Consider the following 26,045-nt stretch of genomic DNA (forward strand, 5'->3'; position numbering starts at 1 on the left):
TTTTTTATAAAAAAAATGTCATGTTAATGTTCCTTTAATTCAAGTATGGCACGATTTTGTGCGCATGCGCGCGCCGTGTCACAATTGTTAGCCTCAGCATGGCACGATTCCCTTGTGTAACATTTGTGTGAGCCACAGATTGTAGCTGTACCTGAAACATGGCAACTTGGCAAGACTCCGTATATACTGTACATTGCACAGCGCTCTGGGGAACCCCCCCCCCCCTGTAGTTTGACAGCTGTGAAAATAACAACAAAAGCCCCTGTAGGTGGCGCAGTGTGAGCTGAAATCAGGCTACAGGGAAGCGCACGATACGGACGGAAGAAACAAAAGCCAAGGGATGTGAGGCCGCGCCCCCTTAGCTCTCAAGCTGCCGCCTCCTTTCCCCCTATTACGAGGCTGCAGCGTCTACAGGGGGAGATGCATGGACGCGTAGCCCAGTGGGAACTGACAGCGGACGCCGGCTTGTTTACGTCTCCCTGAAAAGTCCGGGTGAGTGGGACACTGACAGATGCCCATTGGTGTTTGCTGGAATAGCGGGACAAGAGTAAACTGGCGAGTCAGGAGAATGGGAGAAGCTACGAACATCTGGCAGAGTTTGTTGCATGTGGCTGACGTGTTGTGTGTGTGTGTCTAACGTGTTGTGTGTGTGTGTATATGGGATCACTCACTCTGGGGGAGTTGTACGCGAGTGCCCTATAGGATCAGTGCCAGGGAATATTTTCTTTAGTGCCCACTCTGCGCTGCTGCTGCTCTTCTTGTTCTTCATGTAAAGTTCTTGGGGGTGGGAAGTGTCAGCAGGATGTTTTTCGAAGCCATAGGCTGAAGTTTCTTCTCTTTCCTTCCCAGGCAGGACACAGATTTGGCGCAGATAAGAAGAGACTTTCAGCAGCTGCAGAAGGACTTGTATACTGAGCACTATTTCCATAAGGGATCATGGCATCATCTGTTTGTATCCCGGCATGCCTCCTCCTCCTCCTCCTCAACCTGCACTTGGCATCTTTAGGTAAGTCATACTAAAGCTGCCCATAGATTTTTAAAAGATCTTTTCGTTATCGTTAGACCGAGCTTATCTTGAAACGAACGTTTAAGCGATGTTGTCTAGTTGAAAGCCAGGAAAACTGAGGGTAGCTGCCTGCTTGGCCCTGCAAACAGTTGGACAATAGATCGATTTCGCTGTGACCGATGAATATTTTCTAACCTGGCCGATCAATTTTCTGACCGATGTCTTACGAAAAATCATTAGATGCATGATCGTTTCATTCCCACTAACCTCACGATAATTTGACGGATTGCACTAAAATTGGTTGTTTAAAATCTTTGCGTCTATGGGGACCACCTGACACTTTAACAGCAACCAGAGAGCAATCTCTGCAAGGTTAGGCGGCTCCCCTTATTATCACCCTATGAGAGCTTAGATTTCTAAGGGATTGTTCACCTTAAAATTCATGTTCAGTAGGATATAGAGAATGATGTTTTGATACAGTTTGTAATTGTTTAAAATTTTTGTATGATTTATGTTTTTTCAGTTATTATTATTATTTACCTTATTATTCAGCAGCTCTCCAATTTGCAATTTCAGCAGTCTGCTTGGTAAGGTCCGGATTACACTAGTAACCATGTACTGATTTGAGTGAGAGACTGGAATATGAACAGAAAAGTCCTGAATAGAAAAATGAGTAATAAAAAGTAGCAATAACAATAAATGCGCTGCCTAACAAAGCATTTAAAAGCACAAAATGAGTGCTAATTAAAACGTTGCTTAGAATAAGCCGTTCTGTAACATACTAAGAGTTAATTTAAAGGTGAACCACCCATTTAACGCCCACAATAAAATGATTTTCCCTACTTTGATTATAATATCTCTCCTGATTTGCTGTCTTTCTGTTTTTTGTACTATTATTATGATTATTATTGCTTTGTATGTACAGTTACAACAATTTATATGTAATGCTGTGCACACAAAACTTCAGGCTGCCGTTGATGATTGTTTTATCAGACAACTGGAATATCAGTTAAGAACTATTGAGAATCATGTACTTGCACGTTTCCAGATTTAATAATATTCAAGCAGAACCCTCAACCGCTTTTCCCTTTCCCCACATAATGTTTTATGCACTATGCTATTATTTGCAATAACAATAAAATATACTTTATTCGAGCTCGAGCACCTTACTGGTGGTTTCACAATTCAAGCTGTGTTCTGATATCATCTCGTGCTAGTTGTCTGCATTACTGCTTAATATTCTTTTGCAGTTTTTTTTCTATTAATTGACAAGCTCATAGAGCTAGAATGATTAAAGTTGCCTGTTGCCTCACCTGTTTCAAAGTGGACATTCTTAGTGCTAAGGGCATCTGCTTAGTGTAATACACAGCTCGCACCAACTGCTGTTCTCATGTATATCATGATGTAATTCTCCTACCGCACACCTGTAGTTCACTAATCCTGCAATTGGTGGTGCGTTCCTTCCGTTGACCCGGCCGGGTCCCTTAGCAACCAATGTGTATAAGAAACGGATCCGCACACACACTGATTAATGCAGTCGGGATATATCCCCTTTTATAAACGTTGAATGTTTGGTGGCTGAATAAAAGGGGATATTCCCCGACTGCATTAATCAGCGTGTGTGCGGATCCGTTTCTTATACACATTGGTTACTCATGTTTATCATGGTCATCCACAGCTGCATCCAACTACTATTACAGGTATGATACCTGTTATCAAGAATGCTTAGAACCTCGGGGTTTCCAGATAACAGCTCTTTCTGTAATTTAGCTCTTCATACCTTAAGGGAGCTAGCACACGGGCAGATTCGGGGAGATTTAATCGCCTTCTGCGGGGCGACAATCTCCCGGAAGTGCCTTCCGCCTGCTATAATGCGAAAACGCCAGCGCCAATGCACTCGCGGCGCTTAGATTTCCGAAGTCGCCCTGAAACTTTGGGCGACTTTGGAAGGTCCTCATAGGCTTTCTAAGTATTTTTTGGTCGAAGAAAAATTGATCGATCGATGGATTAAAATCCTTCGAATTGAACGAATTGCTGTAAATCCTTCGACTTCGATATTCGAAGTCGAAGGATTTCCATTCGGCAGTCAAATATCGAAGGTTAATTAACCCTTGATATTTGACCATAAGTAAATTTGCCCCTAAGTCTTCAAGACAATCATGTAAATTAAATAAACCCAATAGGCTGTTTTTGCTCCCAGTAATATATCTTAGTTTGGATCAAGTGCAAGGTATTGTTTCATTATTAAAGAAAAAAAACAAATCATTTTTACAAATTTGGATTATTTGGATAAAATGTAGTCCATCGGAGACAGCCTTTTTGTGATTTGGAGCTTTCTGGATAGGTTTCCAGATAACGGATCTATATCTTCACTTCTGCTTTGTATTACCCTGTATGGATTTCAGCACAATTTATTGTTGCTTGTAAAGTAGGTTAACAACAGTATTCTGAGCAATGTCTTGGGAAGAAGTATAACTTTAGTTTTAGCTACCTGTGTCAGCAGCACTTATTGCCTGCCTGTGACATTTGTTTTTAAGAGGGAATGACAGCATGAAATAATGCTAATAAAGTCTGTAGATTGTAGATTTTTTAATTAGTCTGTAATAGTAAACATGTAGAGTTGTCATTGCACTAAACATTAAAATTGTACATGGCTAGAAATGCTATATTTTATACACTGAACTTCAGCCTAAAGGTTTAACATCTCTTTTACAGTAATGATCCAGGGCTTCACAGTTGTCACAGGAGCTCCCCATCTTGGATTCTGTTAGAAGTGTCTGTGACACACAAATACACAAAGTGTGCTTTTAGCAGCTAATCGTAGTGGTTGTTGCAAATCATCAAGCAGAAAATAATGTTTGCCTGTCATAGAAGCTGCTTTCATGCTACCTCCCAACTGTCCCATTTTGAGTGGGACAGTCCCTCTTTAATAGCTCTTTTGTACAGGAAAGTCCCTATTTCTCTGCACTGAAAAGCCAAAAAAGATACAATGTTTCTAACTGAATTGGCTCTTGGCAGAGAGCCCAGAATAGATACTGAAGATATATTTGTTACAGTTTTGTCCCTTGGGAGAAGTTAGACTCACAACTTAAAGGGCAATTCACCTTCATTAGTAAAACTGTAATACAACATAAAAAACTACAGAAATGTGTTTAAACTTTCATAACCTGGCAAATTTTGTAAAATGGGCATGATAATTAGGGGGTGTGGCCGCATAAAAGAGCGTGGTCAAAACAATTTCGTCCCTCTTTCTTTTCCAGAATGTTGGGAGGTATGTAAATTATATTGGTTTCAGAGCTGCCATGTACTAATAATCTGAATTATTTCTTAATCAGCCTTGTCATGACATTTATATCCTGTATACACTTTATATTGTGGGTCCCTAAGCAGCAGCTCAGACCACATGCAGTGATTGAGCAGAAAAGAAGATGGGGAGTTACTGGAGCAGTTTTGGGGTCATAGAGCTTCACTACTACAGGGCTGTGGTTATCTTATGCTGGTACAGAGCCCAAAACCTAATGTACAAGATTTATGCCCTACTTTAATTAAGCTTTAGTACTAGCCCAAGGCAACCACTGGCCTTGAGGAGGGAGAATTTGTGGCTACAAAGATGCCCCTGTAGCCCCCCATCTTCTTTTCTGTCGATTCACTGCAGATGCTCTGTGCTGCTGTCGGTTACTGAGTTTAGGGACCGACCGCCGGGGGGCCCTGAGGGGGTGCAGGCCCTGGCCCGCTCGCACCCCCTGCTCCCCCGGTAGTTCCCTCCCACTGTCCCCTGTAGTTCTGGAAGTTTTTTGTTTCTATTTTTGTGCAGATTCTGGGCCAGATATCCCTTCTGGTTCAAAATGATGTTACTACCTGTTTTGGGTGTCCCCAGATAGGGAGGTTAGTTTGCCTATTGCCGGTCGATTCCGGTAGCGGATCAGTGTGGGGATAATTGAGGGTTATGGTAAGCGGGTATGGGTCGGGTACAGGTATAAGAAAATAGAACCACGGAGGACTCTAACGTAAGAAAGTGTGCTCTTCTGGCAAAGTAGTGCAATTTAGACTTTAAACCCAATTTTTCACCATCCATTTATCCATATAAAGAGAGGTAAGTCACAGGTGGTAGTGAAGCGAGTGCATGGATAATGAGGCTCCTGGTTTGAAGTACATTATCGGTGCAGGGTACTGTTTTATCAAATGAAGATTCTATGCTCATCTTGTTTAAATTAGGCAGAGCATGTTTCTGGTCTAATACATATTGACAACTTTAGACTGAAAATAAGATATTTTGTATATAAAGAGCTTATGCACTGTATGTACACAACCTAAAGGAGGTGACGCCCCTGTAGTGGAGCTCTCCTGCATTCCATTGCAATGGTGGAATACAGTAGAGATCCACTGTAGGGTAAAATGCCCATGTGCAAGAACCCAGGGGGGAACATTTATTAAGGGTTGAATTTTGAGTTCATGTGAGGTTTTTTTTTTTTTTAAAACTCCCATGAAGTCCCATAAATTTGACCAATCAAAATTTATTAATAAAATCCAATATTCTCAACTCGGACGAATTAAACCAACCGAAAACTCTAATCGAATTTTATTAGAATTAGAAAAACTTGATTAGAATTTAGAAAACTCGATTTGATTTTTCTCAGAAAAAAAACTCAAATGTCGGGAAGGTTGCAAACATCACCAAATTGATCCCTGGAGCTCTCCCATTGACTTATACAGTAATTCGGCAGGCTTTAGGTGGTGAATACTAAAATTCAAGTTCTTAAAGGGCCAGAGTATGATAAATCTTGAAATTCTAATTTGAATTAAAACTCAAATTGAGCTTGGATAATTTACAAATTTGTGAGTTTTGACCAAAAAAAAAAATACTAAAATTTGAATTAGAATTTTCACTTCGACCCTTAATAAATCTGCCCATTGGAGTCTTTGACCCTCAAACTATTGTTAAAACTGTAAGTCCCACCAATCATTGTCTTTGGAAAGACAATATAACCTGTTATTATGGTTGCCACCTGGCTGGTATTTCACTAGCCTAGTCGGTAAAATACCAACCAAGGCCGGGGCCAGTATTACAAATTTACCAGCAATGTAGTTGCCGTTAAATTTGTAATCATTAGTCAATCTGCTCCTGGCAGCCTCTGATCCACCACTAGACACCTCTTCTTCCCTTTTTAGCTGCAGTACTTACCAAATCACTTCATGAAACCATGCTCCACCCCTCTATTAAATGACCTTAAGCCCCTGTGACATAACTGAACTGACAATCCTCCCACGCATGGATCGGCCCTGGCCAGTAAAGATTTGCTAAAAAGGTGGCAACCCTACCTATTACACAGCTATATAACCTATTACACAAGTCTCTTCTTTGGCTAGTGCCACACAAGTGCTGAAATCAGCCTGCTAAAATACACAGGCTGATTTCAGCCTCGAGGCGGGCAGGACCCTCCTCTTCTTTTCACATTAAGAACCGCTGTGTCATCTCTGACTCAAACACACTCGGCTGATTTCGGTGAAGACTTTGTATTTTCATCTAAGCGGTTCTGAATGTGAAAAGAAAAAGTAGGCTACTGCCTCCATAGGGGCTGAAAACAGCCTGGATATTTCATCATTCTGATTTCAGCCCTCATGTGGCACTAGCCTTTGAGCCTAATACAGACTGTATCAGTTGCATGATTGTTTTTGAAGCATAGCAAGCTTAATGGGACCTCAAATGGCACTCCCTGTAGCATTAAAGCTCCTTCACAAGGTCCCTATGGGACTAAATCCTTCAGGGATCATCTTTGGCATCCTTTGGAGTATGGGATGTTTTGGTAGCCAGTGCCAGTTTACCTTCTAGTAGAGGGAAATCTCAATGTCTTCCAAAATCCTACAGGACACAGAAATGTGGAAACTTTAGTATAAAAATACAAGCTATTCAAAATACAGGATATCCTGAGATAACACACATTTCAAATGGAAACGTGTGTCTTATGGAAGGGTGTGCTCAATCCAGCACTGCAACTTTGAAGCGGGAAAGTTCTCACATGTTATATTTTGTGAAGTCTAATTGAGCTTAATTAGACTTTGTTTCTAACAGTTTTCAGGTGAATCATGCCAACTCTTAAAGAGCCTTAATGACCTTTTGGAGCTTGTTCCAAAACAGGGCACGTCAAAAGTAATTTGATAAACCCCATTGACACTTAGCTTTCAATCTTTTTAGTGTGCTGTGTTTTTTGGTTTTTTTTTGTTTGTTTTTTTACCTATGAGCCTGCGTCAAGAAAAGGTTCTTCCAGATGTAAGTACCTGGCACCTACAATGGTAATTATTATAGAGTGAGCAGAGCTCACCATTATTGAGTCAACATACACAGTGAGTCAGAAATAGGGTGTAAAGTCTTGTCCCCCATTATTTTGGATAGTGCTGGGCTACATGTGTTGGGTAATGATACAACTCTGCCAGATATGGTGGCAATTTTGTATTATAGATGAAAAAACTCAAAACAAGAACATAATTTATTATTGACCAATATGTCGTAGGGAGCAGAAGGTTTTAAGTGTGTTTGCTTTATATGTACAACCTAGGATTTTGTCAGTTTGTAAAGTGAAAAACAATCATTGATGATCTCATGGATCAGGCAATGCTGTACAACAGTAAACTTTTCCACTGGTGTACATAATGTTCAGCCAACTTATTTTTTTGTGCAGAACTCATCCACTGACTTTTGTATACTGATGAAAAAAACAAAATTGTAAATCTGTGAAATGTGTTGTTTGGATGGCCAAAAGGCAAAATGCCCATTCTGGATTATAAACTCTACAGAATATGCTTCTATGCCCAATGTAATTATCATTTTGTGGATGGTGAAAGTGCGTCTATTTCTAGCCTTAGGCAACCTGTTGCTCTCCAGATGTTGCTGAACTCCCAACAATTCCTATTGAACTTATACTGCAGAGAGGCATCAACACATGGTTCATGAAAGGTATATTGTGTGGTGTATATGATGGTATGAAGGTGAAAAGCAAGATAACAGATAAGAATTGCAGTATAAGTATTTTAGGAGAGTGTTAGTCCTAGTCTTAGGCGACTGACACCTCTATTTAAAAAGAATGTGAATGGGAACATAGTATAGAACATAGGCATCATGAGACTGTGCAAATGAATAAATAACGTAACTATTGTTTTGTTGCATGCTTCTGTTTCCGATCCCACTGTAAGCATTTACAGTCTATATAGTTACAAGTGATTATTTTAGTATATACTGTGTGTCTTGCTGACCAAGCAAATGCAACATGAAAAAAATGTACGTCCACTACTGTGCATGGGAATGTCTTGTTTAGACTGAAATTATTGCCAAATGATTCCAAAATACTTGATTGCTTATTGACCTAAAGGAAAACACAGTCTATACAGAAGAAATGAGCTGCTGTCTTTCCCTACATTACACATTATATACATTCCTCAGCTTTGGGCTGGAAGTCACGTTAGGCACAAAAAAGAGTGTTCAGCCAGAGGAACCACTACATGCCTAGTGAATGCTGTTTTTTCCTATATCACAGTGTGATAATTCATTAAATCTTTTTCATGGAGCTGCCAGGTTGATGGAAAATAATCTTATGATTCTGTAACTCCATTGATGCCAGAAGGTTCTAGCTAATTACAAGAGACAGAACTGATGGTTTTTACTAGTACATTTTTAAGTAGAGCAAGACTTTTACAACATTAATACAGCTATTGCAACTATTTTATTACTTTTTATTTCGGTAGTTGAATTTTTCATCTGAAAGAGGCCCGAGTTATGTGCTTGGCTGGGTTGTACTGGGCCAGCAGGATACTGGGAAAAAAACCTGGTGGACCCTGCCGACCCAGACCTGATTCCCTGCCTCATAGCCCTTCCCCAATAGTAAAAGTAGGCATAAGGACGATGTGCGCCTGTGGGAGGGTTGGTAGTGGGTGGGCTGTGGGGCCCTAGGAGGGCCGGAACTAGGGGTATTCATAGTAGGCACATGCCTAGGGCACAAAGCTGGAGGGGGGGGGCGTGCCAGCAGCTGTTCGTCCGAACACGTCTGTTCGCGCATGCGCGCACGAAGTCCGCACTGCGGGCCGCCAGGTTGCCTAGGGCACCTGGCTGGCCCGGCTCTGGGCCCTAGAGTGGCTGTGGGGGTCCGGGGTAGCAGCCCTGGTGGACCTCGCACACCCCATTCTGACCCGGCTTCTTGGTCACCTCTCTGGGACATGATTACATTTAAGAAAAATGCTTTGTATTTAAAAGCTATGTACTGCATGACAAGCATTTGTTAAAAAAAAATTTCTACCAAGGTGGTTTGGCAGTTTTGCCATTAATATATTTCAGCTCGGAACGTAATAAAAGTAGCAAAGAGCAAAACAATTTGCACAAATAAGAATAAAAATGTACAGTTCACAATGTAACACTGTTCCTTAAACTGTTATTACATTGCGAATTTTAATTGCGCATTGCCAACTTTTAATAAGTGCTTAAAGGTGTCGTAATCTTTTGGAGCAAACATAACTTTTTCAGTTAGAAGTTTTACTACATTCACTGCGCACTGGTACAAACTAAAAACAAACCTTCTTCCACTGTTGGATGTGGTTTGAAAAAAATGTAAGTCTCTCTTAAATGGAATCCTAGTTTTGTTGTATTTCATGACCACGCCTCAAAATTATCAGGAACATTTACAAAATTTGGCAGGTTATGAAGATTTGAACACATTTCTAAGAGTTTTAGGGCCATGAACCAAATCTGAACCCGAAAATAATGTGCATATGCAAATCAATATTGGGAATAAAGTTGATTCAGTGCATCTCTGAGGGGTAGGACTCCACTGGCAATTTACGCGCGATCCAACGCGCTGCACAAAGATGCAGGTGTCACGTTGGATGCGAAATAAGGTATTTAATAGCATTGTTGGATGTTGTTGCATCGTTGATGCGACGCCCCAGTGGATTCCTACCCTAAAAAGAAGGAAAAGAAAAGCTGGCATATCCTTATTCACACATTTTGAAAGAATGAATTAGTTCTGATGTTGTTTGAGATCAATATGTAGTTCTTAAACTGGCCAGTAATTAACTAATTTGTTGAACTCAGCTTGATTAGAAAATTTAGTCTGTCAGTGTCTGATGATGGCTAAAGTTGATAGCTGTTTGTTCTTTTACTAGTAAGACTGACATCTGCTACAGCATCTGTGAATGTTACCTGTGTAGCTTAGCAATAGAAAACTAACAATACTAGCATGAGGGCTAACTATAAAACTTTTAACCGTTATGTTGCTTTTGGTGAAAATATGACAGCAGACAGTGGTATGTGTGCATGTGAACAGATTATCTATATAGCGCTCTAAGAAAGTATATCTTATGTTTGGATATTTTAAATTGTTCCTAAAGCATAGAAGTCAAATTATTGTGTGGGCAGCTTTCTTTGCAATTTGAACACATGAAAAATTCTCCCTAACATATGACCTAAGCAGCACTTAATAATTTAAATGTATCCCTCTCAATAACCTTTTTGTGTCATATAGAGTGAGTTCATATAGTCTTTTAGGCTGGGTTTTTGACAGCTTGGTATTCCTACTCATAAGAAATAAAAAAACAAAACTTGTAGTAAGATGTCATTCATGCCACATCAAATGGGGGCTTGTTATAAAGTGTTGTTGCTCTGCACAGGAGTTAAGCTTGTGTATAACTATAAACTATTGTGCATGACACAATCCCAGTTCCCCACACATAAGAAATAAAATAATTCTTTCAGATATTTAAGTTACTTTACACTCTCATTGTATACTTGAATTAATTTTTTTACTGTAAAGAATATTTTCTATTTATCCAACCAATAACCATATATGTTTATACTCAGGATGGCTCTTCATATGCAGTTAAGACATATTTTCAAAGTGGAAGATACTTCTTATAATTATTAAAAAGTATGCATTATATTATTAATGAGATAGAAAAGGGTTAGTGATAAACTTGCACGGGAATGTGAAAACTCTTCGTAAATGTGTTAGAGTTCATTACAGACAAATGTAATATGTATAAAACAATGGAATATGAAAATAATCATTTTGAGTGTTTAAATAAAAATATTACAGAACAAAATATTAGGGTAAGATTAATTAGTAAAACTAGAGCATTGTTCAAGGGCCTGGATGTTTTTGCAAATATTAAATATTACATTTTATATTACAAATATAAAAATGTCTGTTGTGTCATATAGTAAGTTAGTTAGGTTGAAAAAAGACACACATTTCTCTATTTGTTGTTGTTTTCTTATGCATTTGGTCACTTTATGACAAAAACACCCAACAGTTACTTCTTCTGACCCACACACTCACTGGCACCTTCTGTTATTTTACAAATATCTTCTATTAAAAAACTTAAATATCTGAGAAACTATGGATTGAAAGTAAGAACCCCCTTTTTTTCTATTAAAAACATTGGTATCAGACACCACTCAGAATGACGATGAAAGTCACCAATGCATTTCTGTGATTTTGAAATTATCAAGATTTTTAATTGTATTCCATGGCTTCCTGGATGATATATTTATTCTGATGTACTTTTTTATTTATTTATTTATTACCTGTTATATATATATATATATATATATATATATATATATATATATATATATATATATATATATATATATAACAAACAAGGGAAAGTTGTGCTCACCACTAGTTTTTAAAATCATTAGGCGGGGGTGCAATGAGGGTGTGACCACAAAATACATATAGACAAATACAAGATTCCTCTGCACTCAACCCATTATCAATATATTTAAGACAGAGACATTTTGTGCATACTGCTACTGAAAAATGCTTTACCCTTTAAACAAAACAGGGATTGTTTGTCCATATATTGCAATATGTGGTCACACCCTCATTGCACCCCCGCCTAATGATTTTAAAAACTAGTGGTGAGCACAACTTTCCCTTGTTTGTTATAGTTATACAAGAGCAGTGACCAGCTCCATGTTGTAGCTCCCACCCCTCCAACTATAGTCAGGTGATCCCACTGGTGTCTAATAAAAGGGCAGCCAAGTTTGGGAGTTTTACTTTGAAAGCAGCTAGTAAGTTGCAGGTAAAACGCATTCGTCCCTTTTATAAAATGTATAATGAAACCATAGAATTCTTAATGAATCAAATGAAAATTGAGCATAGGACTGGCCAGATATGAGATATTGCAATATATGGACAAACAATCCCTGTTTTGTTTAAAGGGTAAGGCATTTTTCAGTAGCAGTATGCACAAAATGTCTCTGTCTTAAATATATTGATAATGGGTTGAGTGCAGAGGAATCTTGTATTTGTCTATATATATATATATATATATATATATATATATATATATATATATATATACAAGGACCCTATCACATTTACACACTGTAGGCTAATTTAAAGGGATCCTGTCATTAGAAAACATGTTTTTTTCAAAACGCATCCGTTAATAGTGCTACTCCAGCAGAATTCTGCACTGAAATCCATTTCTCAAAAGAGCAAACAGATTTTTTTATATTCAGTTTTGAAATCTGACATGGGGCTAGACATTTTGTCAATTTCTGAGCTGCCCCCAGTCATGTGACTTGTGCCTGCACTTTAGGAGAGTAATGCTTTCTGGCAGGCTGCTGTTTTTCCTTCTCAATGTAACTGAATGTGTCTCAGTGGGACATGGGTTTTACTATTGAGTGCTGTTCTAGATCTACCAGGCAGCTGTTATCTTGTGTTAGGGAGCTGCTATCTGGTTACCTTCCCTTTGTTCTTTTGTTTGGCTGCTGATGGTAAAAAGGGAGGGGGGTGCTATCACTCTAAAGGTGGCCATACACGGGCCTATAAAAGCTGCTGACAGACCGTGTCGGCAGCTTATTGGCCCGTGTATGGGGCCCCACGACGGGCTTCACCGATCGAGATCCTGCCGAAAGTCGGCCAGATCTCGATCGGATGGGACAGAAAATCCCGTCGGATCGTCGCCGCATCTATTCGTAGATGCGGTCCCGCGATCCGACGCCGTTTGGGCATCGTTAGGATCCAATCCTTGGGCGCTAGGGCCCACGATCGGATCAGCCGATTTTGCCCACCTCAAGGTGGGCATATCGGAGGGAGATCCGCTCGTTTGGCGACATCGCCAAACGAGCGGATCTCTCCATGTATGGGCACCTTAACTTGCAGTACAGCAGTAAAGAGTGATTGAAGTTTATCAGAGCACAAGTCACATGACTTGGGGCAGCTGGGAAATTGACAATATGTCTAGCCCCATGTCAGATTTCAAAATTGAATATAAAAAAAATCTGTTTGCTCTTTTGAGAAATGGATTTCAGTGCAGAATGCTGCTGGAGCAGCACTATTAACTGATTCATTTTGAAAAGTATCCCTTTAAGAGGAGTCAGTTAACCTGCTTAAAGGGACCCAGATGATATTTCACCAGCTGGGCTGGTATTTACTGTAGTAGTTCAAAGAGGATGTTCACTGATTACTTTTTTTATGTTGGGGCTAAATGGGTTATGCCAGGTTTTTTTCAAGATTCTCTTTAAATTCCAGGCAGGCATGGGCAGTAAACATTCAGTAGGGAGCATCTGTGCATGCACAGGTAGTATTCAGCAGTTTCAAGTGAGCATTTGCACCAGCACCGGACCAGATTAGGCGCATGCACACGTGCAAATAGGCGGGTGCACCCGAACAGTCCTACACACAGCCGTCAGAGTGAGGAGAGAGGGGAGCGGTCTAGAGGTAGGAGGCAGAGAAGGTATGTGCGTGGCGCCCCCCCCCCGCTTTGTACCCTAGGCATGTCCCTACATCTATACTCTGCCTATCCCTAGTTCCAGCACCGATTTGCACATGCTGTGTGCGCAAAAGTGTGATGTCACTTCCGTTTTTTTACGTGCGTGGCGCCCCCACCAGCTTTGCGCCCTAGGCACGTCCCTACATCTATACTCTGCCTATCTCTAGTTCCAGCCCAGATTTGCACATGTGCATGATGTCACTGGCTGTGTGCGCAAAAGTGTGATGTCACTTCCGGTTTTTAATCTGGAGTTAACACCTCTGTAAATTACAAGCCTTTATAAATACCACAATTTAATGGATTATTTTCATTATATACTGTATATTTGGCTGCACTTTTTACACTCTTTTTTTTATATAAATCACTTTAAACACTTTTATAAATATACCCCTGTATGTGAGTCATTGATGCTAGATCATACACTGAAGGGTTAAATCTGATGGAGAGTTGTCTTTTTTTAATCTAAATTAATTATGTGACTATATAATTTTATGATCTACAATTTAAATGCCAGATAAAAATACCCATGTGGGATAGAATCATTATATGAATTATTGACTTAATTTAGTCATATCTGAGATCAATTATAATTTAAAACCCCAGCCAACTTCCAAATGACTTGTGCCAGATGATAAATTAGTTTCCATTTTAAGTTGTTTCAGATGAAAGCATAACATCTGATCTATTGAGTACTTGAGCAAATTGTCCGAAAAGTCTGCAGTGGGGCCTTATATAAATTGTTAACCATCCCTGTTGAAGAGGAGCCAGTAATGGGCTAATTATGTTACCCTGCATATACTGTGCCTATAGCCATGTTTTGTATACATTTTGTAAAAAAAGTTTCTGAAAGAGTTTTTCACTACAGGGTTAATGACAACTTCTGTTAACATTTATTAACAAAGACAAGTTTAAAACTATATCAAACACATGATATTCAAATGCAGTGATTTTTCAGATATGACAGCAAAAGAACAACTGCAGCTTGACCTTAATTGAAAATTAAATCTTAATAACAGTACTGAATATACAATAATATCAGTGAGTCTACCTAATTGCCATACTTAAAAGAATTGCTTTATTTTTCCTTTAAAGTTAAATGTGCTATATTTAACACAAGTATGTTCAGGATACACCTAATAAATTGTTTAAATTAAAAATATGTTTGCTGTGCCTTTTTTCAAAATAAAACATGCAATCATATATATATATATTTTTTAAGTACTAGCACAATTGGCAAACAACGCAGAAGAGTTGGGTTTTGATTTTGGGAAAAAGCCACACAGAAACAAATATTATTTTGTTCAATTTATTTTGAATGACAATCAATATCTGGACTGTTTTAATAAAAATTCAATTCCCATTGACTTCTATAGCAGGCAAACACCAAAAATTTATCAAGGGTCGAACTTCGAAGTGATAAATACTTCGAAATTCGACCCTCTTATTGAAATACTTCGAATATCGAAGTCGAAGTATTTTTCACTTAATTTGGCCATCGTACGATTAAAGTAAAATCGTTCGATCGAACAATTTTACTTCGATGTGTAAAGACTTAGAAAAATGGTCTAGAAGGTCCCCATAGGCTAACATAGCACTTCCGCAGGTTTAATTTGGTGAAGTATTGAAGTCGAATATTCTTACAATTTTACTTCGAATAGAAGTCGTAGTAGCCTATTCGATGGTCGAAGTATCCAAAAAATTACTTTGAAATTCAACTTTTTTCATTTCGAAAATTCACTCTAACCTTAGTAAATCTGCCCCTTATTCTTGAATTTTATTAAATATGTTGTCTGCTTGTACTTAGAAACAGGGCGTTATATACTCAGATTGCAAGCAATTGTTTTTTTTTTTGCTTTTTTAATTTGACAGCACAACTATTACAACACTGTACTGTAAAAATAATATTTCCAACATAACAGTTGACAGGGACATATGCAATTTAAGTTTTGGAGCTGTGAACTTTGTTAATTTTGTTTCTTAGGGGTAACCCAAGAAGAGATAGGTACCCACAAACAGCAGTAAATATTGGTTAAATAAATAAATACAGTTAATAAAAACCAGTGACCCATAGTGTCACTTCTATATCCCTAGAGCATATATGCTCCAAATTGCAGCAATTCAAAAATTGGTTAAACTGTAACACTTAAGGCATGTTACATTATAAATCAACTTAAATAAAGCTGCCTAGTGGTTGAGGTTTGGACACTTAATCAAGCAGTCCTCTGTTCATTTACTGGTAATGCTTCCTGTATTTCTATTTTATAAATAGTTGAAACTGAATTGAATTCAGTTTTCTGTATACTTCCACAGCCATACATTGCATTTACATTTTGTGGATTGCTTCCTTTATAACTTGTGCAACATCTGGCCCTGGTCACATTTTATGATATAGTCTATCACTGTCTTCTAAATACAAGTATAAATGTAATGTAAGAATGTTCTTATAAACATATTATATATCTGTAGGTGTATAGAAACTTGTTTGTATAAAGTCTTTGCAATTTACAAAGACCCCAAAAGCAAGTCTAGATGGGGAGCAAATATTATCCAGAACCTTATTATATTAAATTCGAAGAAGTGTGTTTGGCGTCCATCGAGTTACATGGTGGTCGAATTGAACTCGGAGCAAAGGATTGCCAATACACCTCAGCAATATTGAATCGTGTACCCCCTATTGTAAAATATTAGGATATTATAAGCCACTGAGTAGTTCCATAACCCTATAAAAAAGCACAAGGACAAAGGCTGTTTTTATACAGGTCAAGGTAAAATAGTAAGCAGACTTTGAGCTAAATTTGAGCTTTAAATGGTTATGGTTAATATATATATATATCAGAATATTCCCATCACAACTGAAGTATTTCAGATCAGTTAACCAGTTGATGGATACACTAAGTATACTAAAAAAGTATACTAAAACTTAACTTTTAATCATAATTGCTAAAAAAAAACACGCTGCCATGCAAAAAAGACTCACTACTACAATGCCTCATGGGTAGTGCTGGACTGTGTCCATAAAACAACATCTACTTTAAATTACATATAGTGGAGCAGTGGTATAATCTGATAAATTTGAAGTGAAATTACTGTTTAAATGGCTAATTACATAAATGCTGATGTTTATCACTTTTTCCTCCTTTCGCAACGTTCCCCAGTCATGCTGCCACCTAACTGCATAGTGAGCTAGTGGGAGCTAAATGCCCGCCATCTACATTTGCCACCCAAAGTAGATCAGCGGTGTAGAGTAACAGTAAGTACTTAATATAAATTATAACCGCAGCTTGAGTTGCTGAATAAGTCACTGTTGACACACTTTCCCCCCCATCCATTCCCCTGTGAAATTCTACCTGGCTACGTGAGGAGCTAGAGGGAGCTAATCACCCACCGTCCACCTATGCCGCCCAGTTTGAACAGCAGGCAGTTTTGAGGAGCGGTGGCTCATCTACACATTATAATCTGCTCATGCACCATGTACTGGGTGACATTATTCACCATAAAACCTGCTCGTTTTATGAACCAACTGATATGGGCAGTGGTGTGCACCGATATGGGCAGGGCAGTTCCCCCTCCCCCTGACACACACACACACAAGGAAAAAAAATTAGTGGGCCCAATGTCTGATGGCTGCCCCCCTGCAGGCTGAAGAGGCTAAAGAGAGGGACTACCATACAGGCAACCCCATGGCCTGAGCACACCCAGACCCCTTCATGAGGTTGCAACATTTGCTGTATAGTAGTTACACCACTCTATATGGCCTTGTATGGCCAGATTAACAGTAGTTTTAATATTACCCCGGATTGCCAGTGAGTGAATGAGAGAAGGGATGAGTGCTGCTGTGGTCTCCAGTTGAGAAGATGCAGATACAATATGCCTTAATTGCAGAGCATCATGGACTTGACAGCTGAAAAGGAGCAGTGACCCAAATAGCTCCTGTTTCGGGCGTAGCAAGATGTTGCTATTTGTACCAAATCGGTTACATGAAAATCAGCAATTAAGACTAAAGGAAGTATAGTTTAAAATACATTTATAACTGCAACTGCAGTGTGCAAAGTGCAATTTCAGATGCAAATCATGTCTTTTATTCATAATACAGTGTTATCTACATGTATCCACAACCAGTTGGAACTTGTATAACTTGCATAATATTACATCTCAATTACAACTATATACTATAGGTATACTTCAGAGAAAGAGAAAAACATTAAGTTGACAAATATTTCTAAAGGGCCAACATAGTATGTAGTGTAGGTAGCAAAGGGGCTACACATCAGGACATACAGATTACATACAAATACAGACTGGAACAGTAGGTAAAGAAGCCATGTGTATAAATAATGAGTGGACGAAAGATGGGCTTGGTAAGGTGGGTGTGATTTATGTGGCATTGTAACAGATGGCAGTGGTATAATGTGTATATTTACAATAGTTTTACTGTTATGTTCTAATCTAGATAGTTCAAACATGTATTTAGCACATTATATTTAAAAGTAATGTCTATGTTAATTTAAAAGCTAAAGCAAAAATTAGAAAACCTACGGATGAGCATTTAACAGTCTGACTTCTGTGCCTGGTCTGCTTGCAGCAGACATAATTAGAACATTTATAAATCGTGATATGTCAGTTCTTTAGTCCTTTAAGCGGGTTCCTAATTCCTATGCATGTGTGGACTTGAACTTTAACGCCTGAGGCAGCAGCAGTTGCTGCTGCCCCCCCCTCCCCCAGAAATTCGCTTTTAAAGTACCAATAGCAGCATTTTTGCTGCCCCTGGTACCTAGTGGGGCGCTGCCGCCTGAGGCGACAGCCTCAACTCGCCTCATTGGCGAAGCACCCCTGGCTATACCTACCATGCCATTTGTTGTTTGTGACTGTAACAGGGAGGCTCATTTTCAAATTTTAAATTTTCTACTGAGGGTGCTTATCTCGTTTACAACATGTTGGCCCTCTTTCCAGTATTTGAGACTTTTGGGTAAAGTAAGCTGAACCACTGATCTCTCCTTTTATGATGTAATTTCCTCTGGTTTCCACTTGACTGATGTTACATTTATCCAATGGGAATGACTTCTGTTATAATTGATTTCCTTCCTCCGCCCATTTCAACTGATATAAAGAGCATATTCAAGAGCCTGCTCTATACAGCACACCAGCACCCTTGAGAAAGTCGGGACACGACAAAACACATTGGGAAACAGATTTAACAGACTTTAAGTGAAATATGTCTTTCTTTGATTAAAGGTGCTGATACAATTTTACACGATGGGAGTGTGCCCTTTCTTTTATGTTCATTTGAATAAAACCTCTTGCTGGTAATAATATTGTATATAGGCAAACAGATACCACGACAAATAACACAAATTTTATACTGACTTCAGAGTCACCTTAAGGACCTTCTACCAGGATAACGGTAGCCTTCTGGACAAATGTAAGTAATCCATATTCATGAATATTAAATTAAATAGTCTGCATTCCCTGGGGTTGTTGATTCTTACTGCATACCTCCCAACATTTTGGAAATAGAAAGAGGGCCAAAAAGATTTGCAAAGCAGCAAAAAAAATTTGACCACAACTATTTTTGTGGCCACACCCCTGATTACCATGTCCATTTTACAAAATATGGCAGATTATGAAAGTTTGAACACATTTCAGTGTTTTTTATGTGTTATTACAGTTTTGCTAATGAAGGTGAATTGCCCTTTAAGATGCAAGTCACAGTTTCCCCAAGAGACCTGCTTATCTTAAATTGTTACAATTGTGTCTTTGCTTATCTTAAATTGTTACAAACGTATCTAAGTATCTATTCTGGACTCTCTGCCAAAAGTCTTTTAAGTTAGAAACTTTGAATTTTTTTGGCTGTTCAGTGCAGGAGATCAAAGAGAAAGTCAGGACAAGTCAGTTACAAACCCAGGACTGCGGTTTGAGCTGTCAAAATCGGGACTGTCCCGTGAAAAACGGGACAGTTGGGAAGTATGTAAATATATTAAATAGAATCTTTATAAGGCTTATTTCTGCTGCGTTTCTTATTTGTAGGGATTCTTCTAGTGCCATTATCTTGTGTTTGATGTAAAAAAAAATACTTTGTGGACTTCTATAATACATTTATTTGACAAATCTTAAATGAATATTCTTACTCACAGGGCTATTATGAAACCAGAATTTTCATATATCAGAGTGGCAGTGTCCATCCTTTTACTGCAATCAAAACAAAGTAAAAAAAAAAACTTTGATATTGTCTAGATTTGTTTTCCACCCCTGGGGTGAAATCTCTCTGAAATTCTTTTTTTCTGCAACAGAAACAAACACATAAGTAGCTGAAGAAAGCCAACTGGCTATGGCACTGTTTTTAAACTTTGGGTAACACCAGTTGTGCAAATTTGTTTGGAGTTGGAGCTGGAACATTGTCCTTGAACTTGCATTTAATTATCTGTCTGAATGATAAAAATGAGTAATTGCGACATAAGCATGGATAGATCAGACTGCAAAAATCTTCTAACACTGAGCAATGGACTGAACTTGTTTATAGTCTCTGACTAGGCTTGTGTAAAGTTTTTATATAAAGTTTAAGGTCTTTGCTTCCAAATTGGTCTGTAACACATTGAAATGCTTTGGCCTGTCTGGCAGAAAAAGACATAAGGGAAGCCATAGAGATTAATAACATTGTACAGGACCGTTATGAAAACAACATTTGTGAACCCATCTTTGCAGTTCAGTAATACTGTGGCCAAATGGGCTTGGAATGTTATGAGTTCCTGACTGCTTTTGAAACTTTTACCTTTTCCCTCATTCATATCTTTGTATCCTGTCAAATGCCTTGAAGGGAACATGCATTGCATAGTTATGCCACAAGATATATTTCATACTTCATGTGACTTTTGTGCATGATTTTTGTATGGAGGGACACAACACACAAAAACAAACATGCACAGAGTAACTGATTGGTATAGTAATTTTAGCATTTTGTCAGATCAAATTCTGGAAACGGTAGTACAGAGGACAAATATAAATGTTTCTGTCACCAAAATGCAGATGCACATTTAGGGGGTTATAGTTGTGTGTACCAAAAGCACAATGTATACTTATGCTTACTAAAGTCATACATTAGAGTTTATTGCTTATTGTGTTCATGGAAGATACTCTCCTGTGTATTTTGCTGCCCTTGGATAATATTCCAAACAAGTGCTGATCAGCTATGCCTGGGATAACAGTTCTTAATTGCAGTACCAGGAATAATAAAAGAAGAATATATAAATAAACTGAATTCAGGATAGATTTTAAGAAGATAGAAAACATACAGCTGCTAATATATATTTTTATGAATGCTACTTTTGTCACTTTTTTTTAGACTTTAAAATTAATTGTAAAGCCAATTGTCAGGCTCTGATGTCATTTTTGCATGACATCACTGTACTGTGAATGAACAACATTCAAATTCTTAGAAAACCTATAGAACAAATCTTGCGTCATTATTTAGCTATGAATAGCTATTTATTAAAATCCTATTTAGTCTTTATATTTTCTAATCTTCTCTTTATGGATAACGAATGTCAAAAATGCAGCAGTAACTTCCCTGGAGCTATGTTCCCCATTTAGACAAAGGCATTCTGTTTTTCCAAAAAAAAAAAAAAGAAGCTTACTCCCCAGAGCTGTGAAGTGTTTCTTTGTTTTATTGGTCTCCTATGGAATATAATATAATTATGGTCTTAGAATATTGATCTTGTTTTTGATTGTTCATATATTACTCCAAAGTACAATATGTTGTGAATGTCCTAAAACAATTATGCCAACAAATAATACTGCGAGAGAAGAATATATAGGGGTGATCTTTTTGAAATGGTTGAAAGCAAAATTTCCAGTGAATTGTCCGAAAAAAAATACCAAATGCCAATACATAACATCTAGCATGGTTATATTTTCTGGAATTGTGCATAACTGACTGTTTGAAAAATATGCCTGTAGCCAGACAGTTATTCCATGTTTCTAATATACCTTAATGATATTTCTGCTTTCAGCTTTGTTTTCCAGCTGTGCTTAGGACAATGTTAAATTATGTCACAAAATGAGTGTCTCTGAATTCGCTAACACATTTTTGTTAAGTTTTTGGTTGAGGGAGAAGCTGACTCTTTTACAGCTGGGATAGAACAATAAGGAACAATAGGGTGCAAAACTGGCTTGAACAGTTTCAATAAAGTAGGGATGCACCGAATCCAGAATTCGGTTCGGGATTCGGCCAGAATTCGGCTTTTTTCAGAAGGATTCGAATCCTTCTGCCTGGCTGAACCAAATCCGAATCCTAATATGCAAATTAGGTGTGGGGAGGGAAATCGCGGGACTTTTTTTTACACAAAACAAGGAGGTAAAAAAGGTTTTCCCCTTCCCACCCCTAATTTGCATATGCAAATTAGAATTCAGATTCGGTTCGGTATTCAGCCGAATCTTTCAGGAAGGATTCAGGGGCTCGGCTGAATCCAAAATAGTGGATTTGGTGCATCCCTACAATAAAGTAGGGAATGGGGTTGCAGAGGACCTAAGAAATCAACATTGTGCCCAATGGTAAAGGGGAGCTTGGTGGAGCAATGGTGTTATTAACAGGCAAATAACCATGTATTTGTGGTATTTAATAGACTGCAGGTGCACATTAACTAGTCATTGCTTCCTGACAATGATTATCTGCTCTGTAAACTTGGTTATAAACATTTGTAATGCTTTCTATCTTGCTTCAGTTCCTATTTAAACAAAACAGATAGACCATGCTTAGTACTGCACTTGCAGTTCATCCTATCTAGTTTAATTATAACTAATAGAATCGTATATTTTTTCGAGTGTTTATGGAATTTTTCATGAAAAGTGGTAAGTTATAATAGAAAATAACAATAAAAAAATCCAATATAAAAAATAAGAGGAGAGTAAATTTCAGAGGAGGAAGAATTGTATTTACAGCTGTGCTCTCACAGGTGGGTGGACTGACCCGTTACTTGAATATTTCCTGGTAATTTTTGGTATTAAAGCTGACATTTATTGCAGTCTGTTAGGGATATATGTACAGAGATGGGCCTTCAAGTCTAGTTTTGTCTCCTGTCAGCCTGTTTAGCCTTTCATATACTTCTGAGACTACTTCTGTCTGTGCACATCTTCTTTGTCTACAGTCTGATATATATATATATATATATATATATTTTTTGCAACCATGCTTCTCAGGAATTGTAGTATATTTCATTTATATACAAAATAACTTTTAGAGCTACAGCTTAGTCCAGCGATCCCCAACCCTTTTTTACCCGAGAGCAACATTCAGATGTAAAAAGAGTTGGGGAGCAATACAAGCATTAAAAATGTTCCTGGGTGGTGCCAAATAAGAGTTGGAATTGACTATTGGTAGCCCCTATGTGGACTGGCAGCCTACAGGAGCCAAGGGGTCAGGAAGCAACATGTTGCTCACGAGCTACTGGTTGGGGATCACTGGCTTAGTCCATGGATGAGACCCATATATTTAAAGGGATACTGTCATTGGAAAACAAGTGTTTTTTTCAAAATGCATCAGTTAATAGTGTGGCACAAGCAAACTTCCGCACTGAAATCCGTTTTTCAAAAGAGCAAACTGATTTTTTTTATATTTAATTTTGAAATCTGACACGAGGCTAGACGTATTGCCAGTTTCCCAGGTGCACCCAGTCATGTGACTTCTAAACTTCAGTCACTCTTTATTGCTGCACTGCATGTTGGAGTGATATCACCCCCTCTCTTCTCCCCCCCCCAGCAGAACAATGGGAAAGTAACCAGGTAACAGCTCCCTGGTAGATATAAGAACAGCTCTCAGTAGTTAAAATCCATGTCCCAATGAGGCACCTTCAGTTACATTGAGTAGGAGAAACAACAGCCTGCCTGAAAGCAGTTCCATCCTGAAGTGCTGGCTCTTTCTGAAAGCACATGACCAGGCAAAATGACCCTAGATGGCTGCCTACACACCAATATTACAGCTAAAAAAATACACTGGTTGTGTTAGGAATGACATTTTATATGGTAGAGTGAATTATTTGCAGTGTGAACAGTGTAATTTAGAAATAAAAACTACACCATAAAAATCATGACACAGTCCATTTAAAGCACCTGCTATTGCCCCAAATAATAGGCCAAAAACATTATATTTAGCAAAAATATATTGTTCTTAAAATGTTTACAGTGGGTATTGTGTGTTGTATATATTATTATCAAGAATCAAGAACTTCCTGAAAACCAGGAATAAACTTGTCTGGGATTCTGCTCGTTGGGAGGAGGAAGCAATGAAGGCCACAAATGGCCAGTGCCGTGTTAAATTCGATTTAAGCTTAATTTTGGAGTATTTTAATATCTGTGGAACTGACCCGACTGTTAAAATAACATTTTCAGCTGTCTTTTTTGTTAAAACTTACAATGAATGTTGGCTCTTTTAGTGCATGGAATGCAATTGCGCTCTCTGCACTAGCAATGTGGCCTTTCCTCATCCCTATAGGAGCACAGAAGGTAGGGGGGTGGTATTGGGAAAGAATTATGTGTTAAAGGTACTGTAATAGATATGGATGGAATCCAAGATGGCGACGGCGTCCAAGATGGCGACGGCGTCCAAGATGGCGACGGCGTCCAAAATGGCGACCCCCGCCCTCACCATGTGGATCCTGCTGGTCGCCGCTTGATGACGCCCGCTTCTTCCCGTCTGCCGATTGGTCGCCGGCGACGGAATGGTCGCCGGCGTCAGAACGTGCGTCGGCGTCAAAACGTCTTGACGCCGGAACCAGCGTGATGACGCCATTGCGCCCAAATTGGCGCCAAAATCTGCCTATATTAAGCCACAGGACATTACCATCATTGCCCAAGTATAGGTCTTACTTCGTGTATTCCTGGGTGTGATTTCTGCTTATTGATTCTTGTGTACCGACTTCTGCCTGTTTTCCTGGATTGAACCTTCGCTGCCTGAACTGAACTTTGCCTGGACTTCGACCATTCTCTTGTCTCATCCCTGTGTACTTCGATATCGGCTGGCTACCTGCCTCCTCCTTGGTCCACACTCCTACTGCGCCTTCGGGCCCTTACAGGTACACACAAATTAAATATAATAGAAAAGTAGATTTTTGTGCACACCGACAAATCAAATAAGATGGACCATTACCACACATTGCCTTACAGGGAAAAACATCAGAGCTGTCATGCATTAAAGGGGTAGTTCTCTTTCAGAACATAAAGTCTGAATTTGAATAGCCCCAGTCAGAAGAAACATTTTTGTAATTTATCTTTATTATTTTACATGGATAGTTTTGAAACTACAGACCATATAAGCTGTGGATCGCTGCTGCTAAAAGTCTCTCCTCTGCTGTCTGCTGCCTCTCTGGAAGGGAGCTGCGAAACCAAATTCCATTCGGCCCATACAGGAAGCTGACACTAGTTATTACACCTGCCTTCCCTGTTTCATTTGCATTTACTGATCCAGTTGGCTAAATCTTGCCAGCCTATCCCATCAAAGCAGGACCAGGCCAGGGCGCTCTAGGCAACCAGCCTACCCCTAGTTCCGACCTGGCATCAAAGATATGTAAATGAAAAACGAGAAGGAAGCTGGTGCAAAGCCAGTTCAGTGTGGAAACCCTGCAGCTACTACTACTTTAGCAGCCCTTAAAATGCAATTGTAGTCATAAATGATGCCCAAATACCAAATGCCAGTAATTGCCTATATTTTAGATATGAAGCAGGCAAATTAATAAATTTCTTTTTGATGAGCACTTTGTTGCTTTTCTTTCATGTTGGTACCAGATTGCTGCATATTTGCATTAACTGAGAATGACTTTTGCATAAAGGAAATACATAATAATAAAAAAATTATGTAATAGTTACAGCTGAAAGGTGGGTCGTTTTATCATATTTTCTGCCATATTCTCTCACTGCTGTTTGACAAATATTACACTGATTAGTTATAAACAAGGCTACCCAGGACTGTAGGAGATTTTCCTAGAAGTATAAGGTTATATATATTAGAGAGGAATCTGCTATATTTCCTCTTGTGGTAATATGTTTTCAAGCTTGTTTTCTGAGAACTTGATTTACTGTGCATATGGTAACCATCTGCACATACGGTATCACAGAAGTCAATAGACACTAAGTTTTAGTGGCATGATCCAGAACAATTTGTGATGTGGAAGAATTTAATGCCCTATAAATTCACTTTTGGTGCATTAGAAAGAATTCCTCTTTACCACTGAGCCACTGTAGTCATCAGTTCTAAATATTAAACTTTTTTTCGGTTATGCAATAAGAC

General features: G+C 38.6%; 1 protein-coding gene across 3 annotated transcripts in view; it reads left to right on the top strand.

The window, feature by feature from the left end:
• The first annotated feature begins 332 nt into the window (after positions 1-332).
• The window catches only part of tgfbr3.S (transforming growth factor beta receptor III S homeolog), a 108,877-nt gene continuing 83,164 nt past the window's right edge, over positions 333-26,045 (top strand). For all 3 annotated transcript variants that reach the window (XM_018261023.2, XM_018261024.2, XM_018261026.2), the window contains exons 1-2: positions 333-492; positions 850-1,006. In XM_018261023.2, the coding sequence (XP_018116512.1) occupies positions 937-1,006 (70 nt within the window). In that variant the 5' untranslated portion in view covers positions 333-492; positions 850-936. The remainder of the gene's footprint in view (positions 493-849; positions 1,007-26,045) is intronic.

Source organism: Xenopus laevis, chromosome 4S (genome assembly GCF_017654675.1).
Source record: "Xenopus laevis strain J_2021 chromosome 4S, Xenopus_laevis_v10.1, whole genome shotgun sequence".
In the NCBI taxonomy this organism is placed as follows: Eukaryota; Metazoa; Chordata; class Amphibia; order Anura; family Pipidae; genus Xenopus; species Xenopus laevis.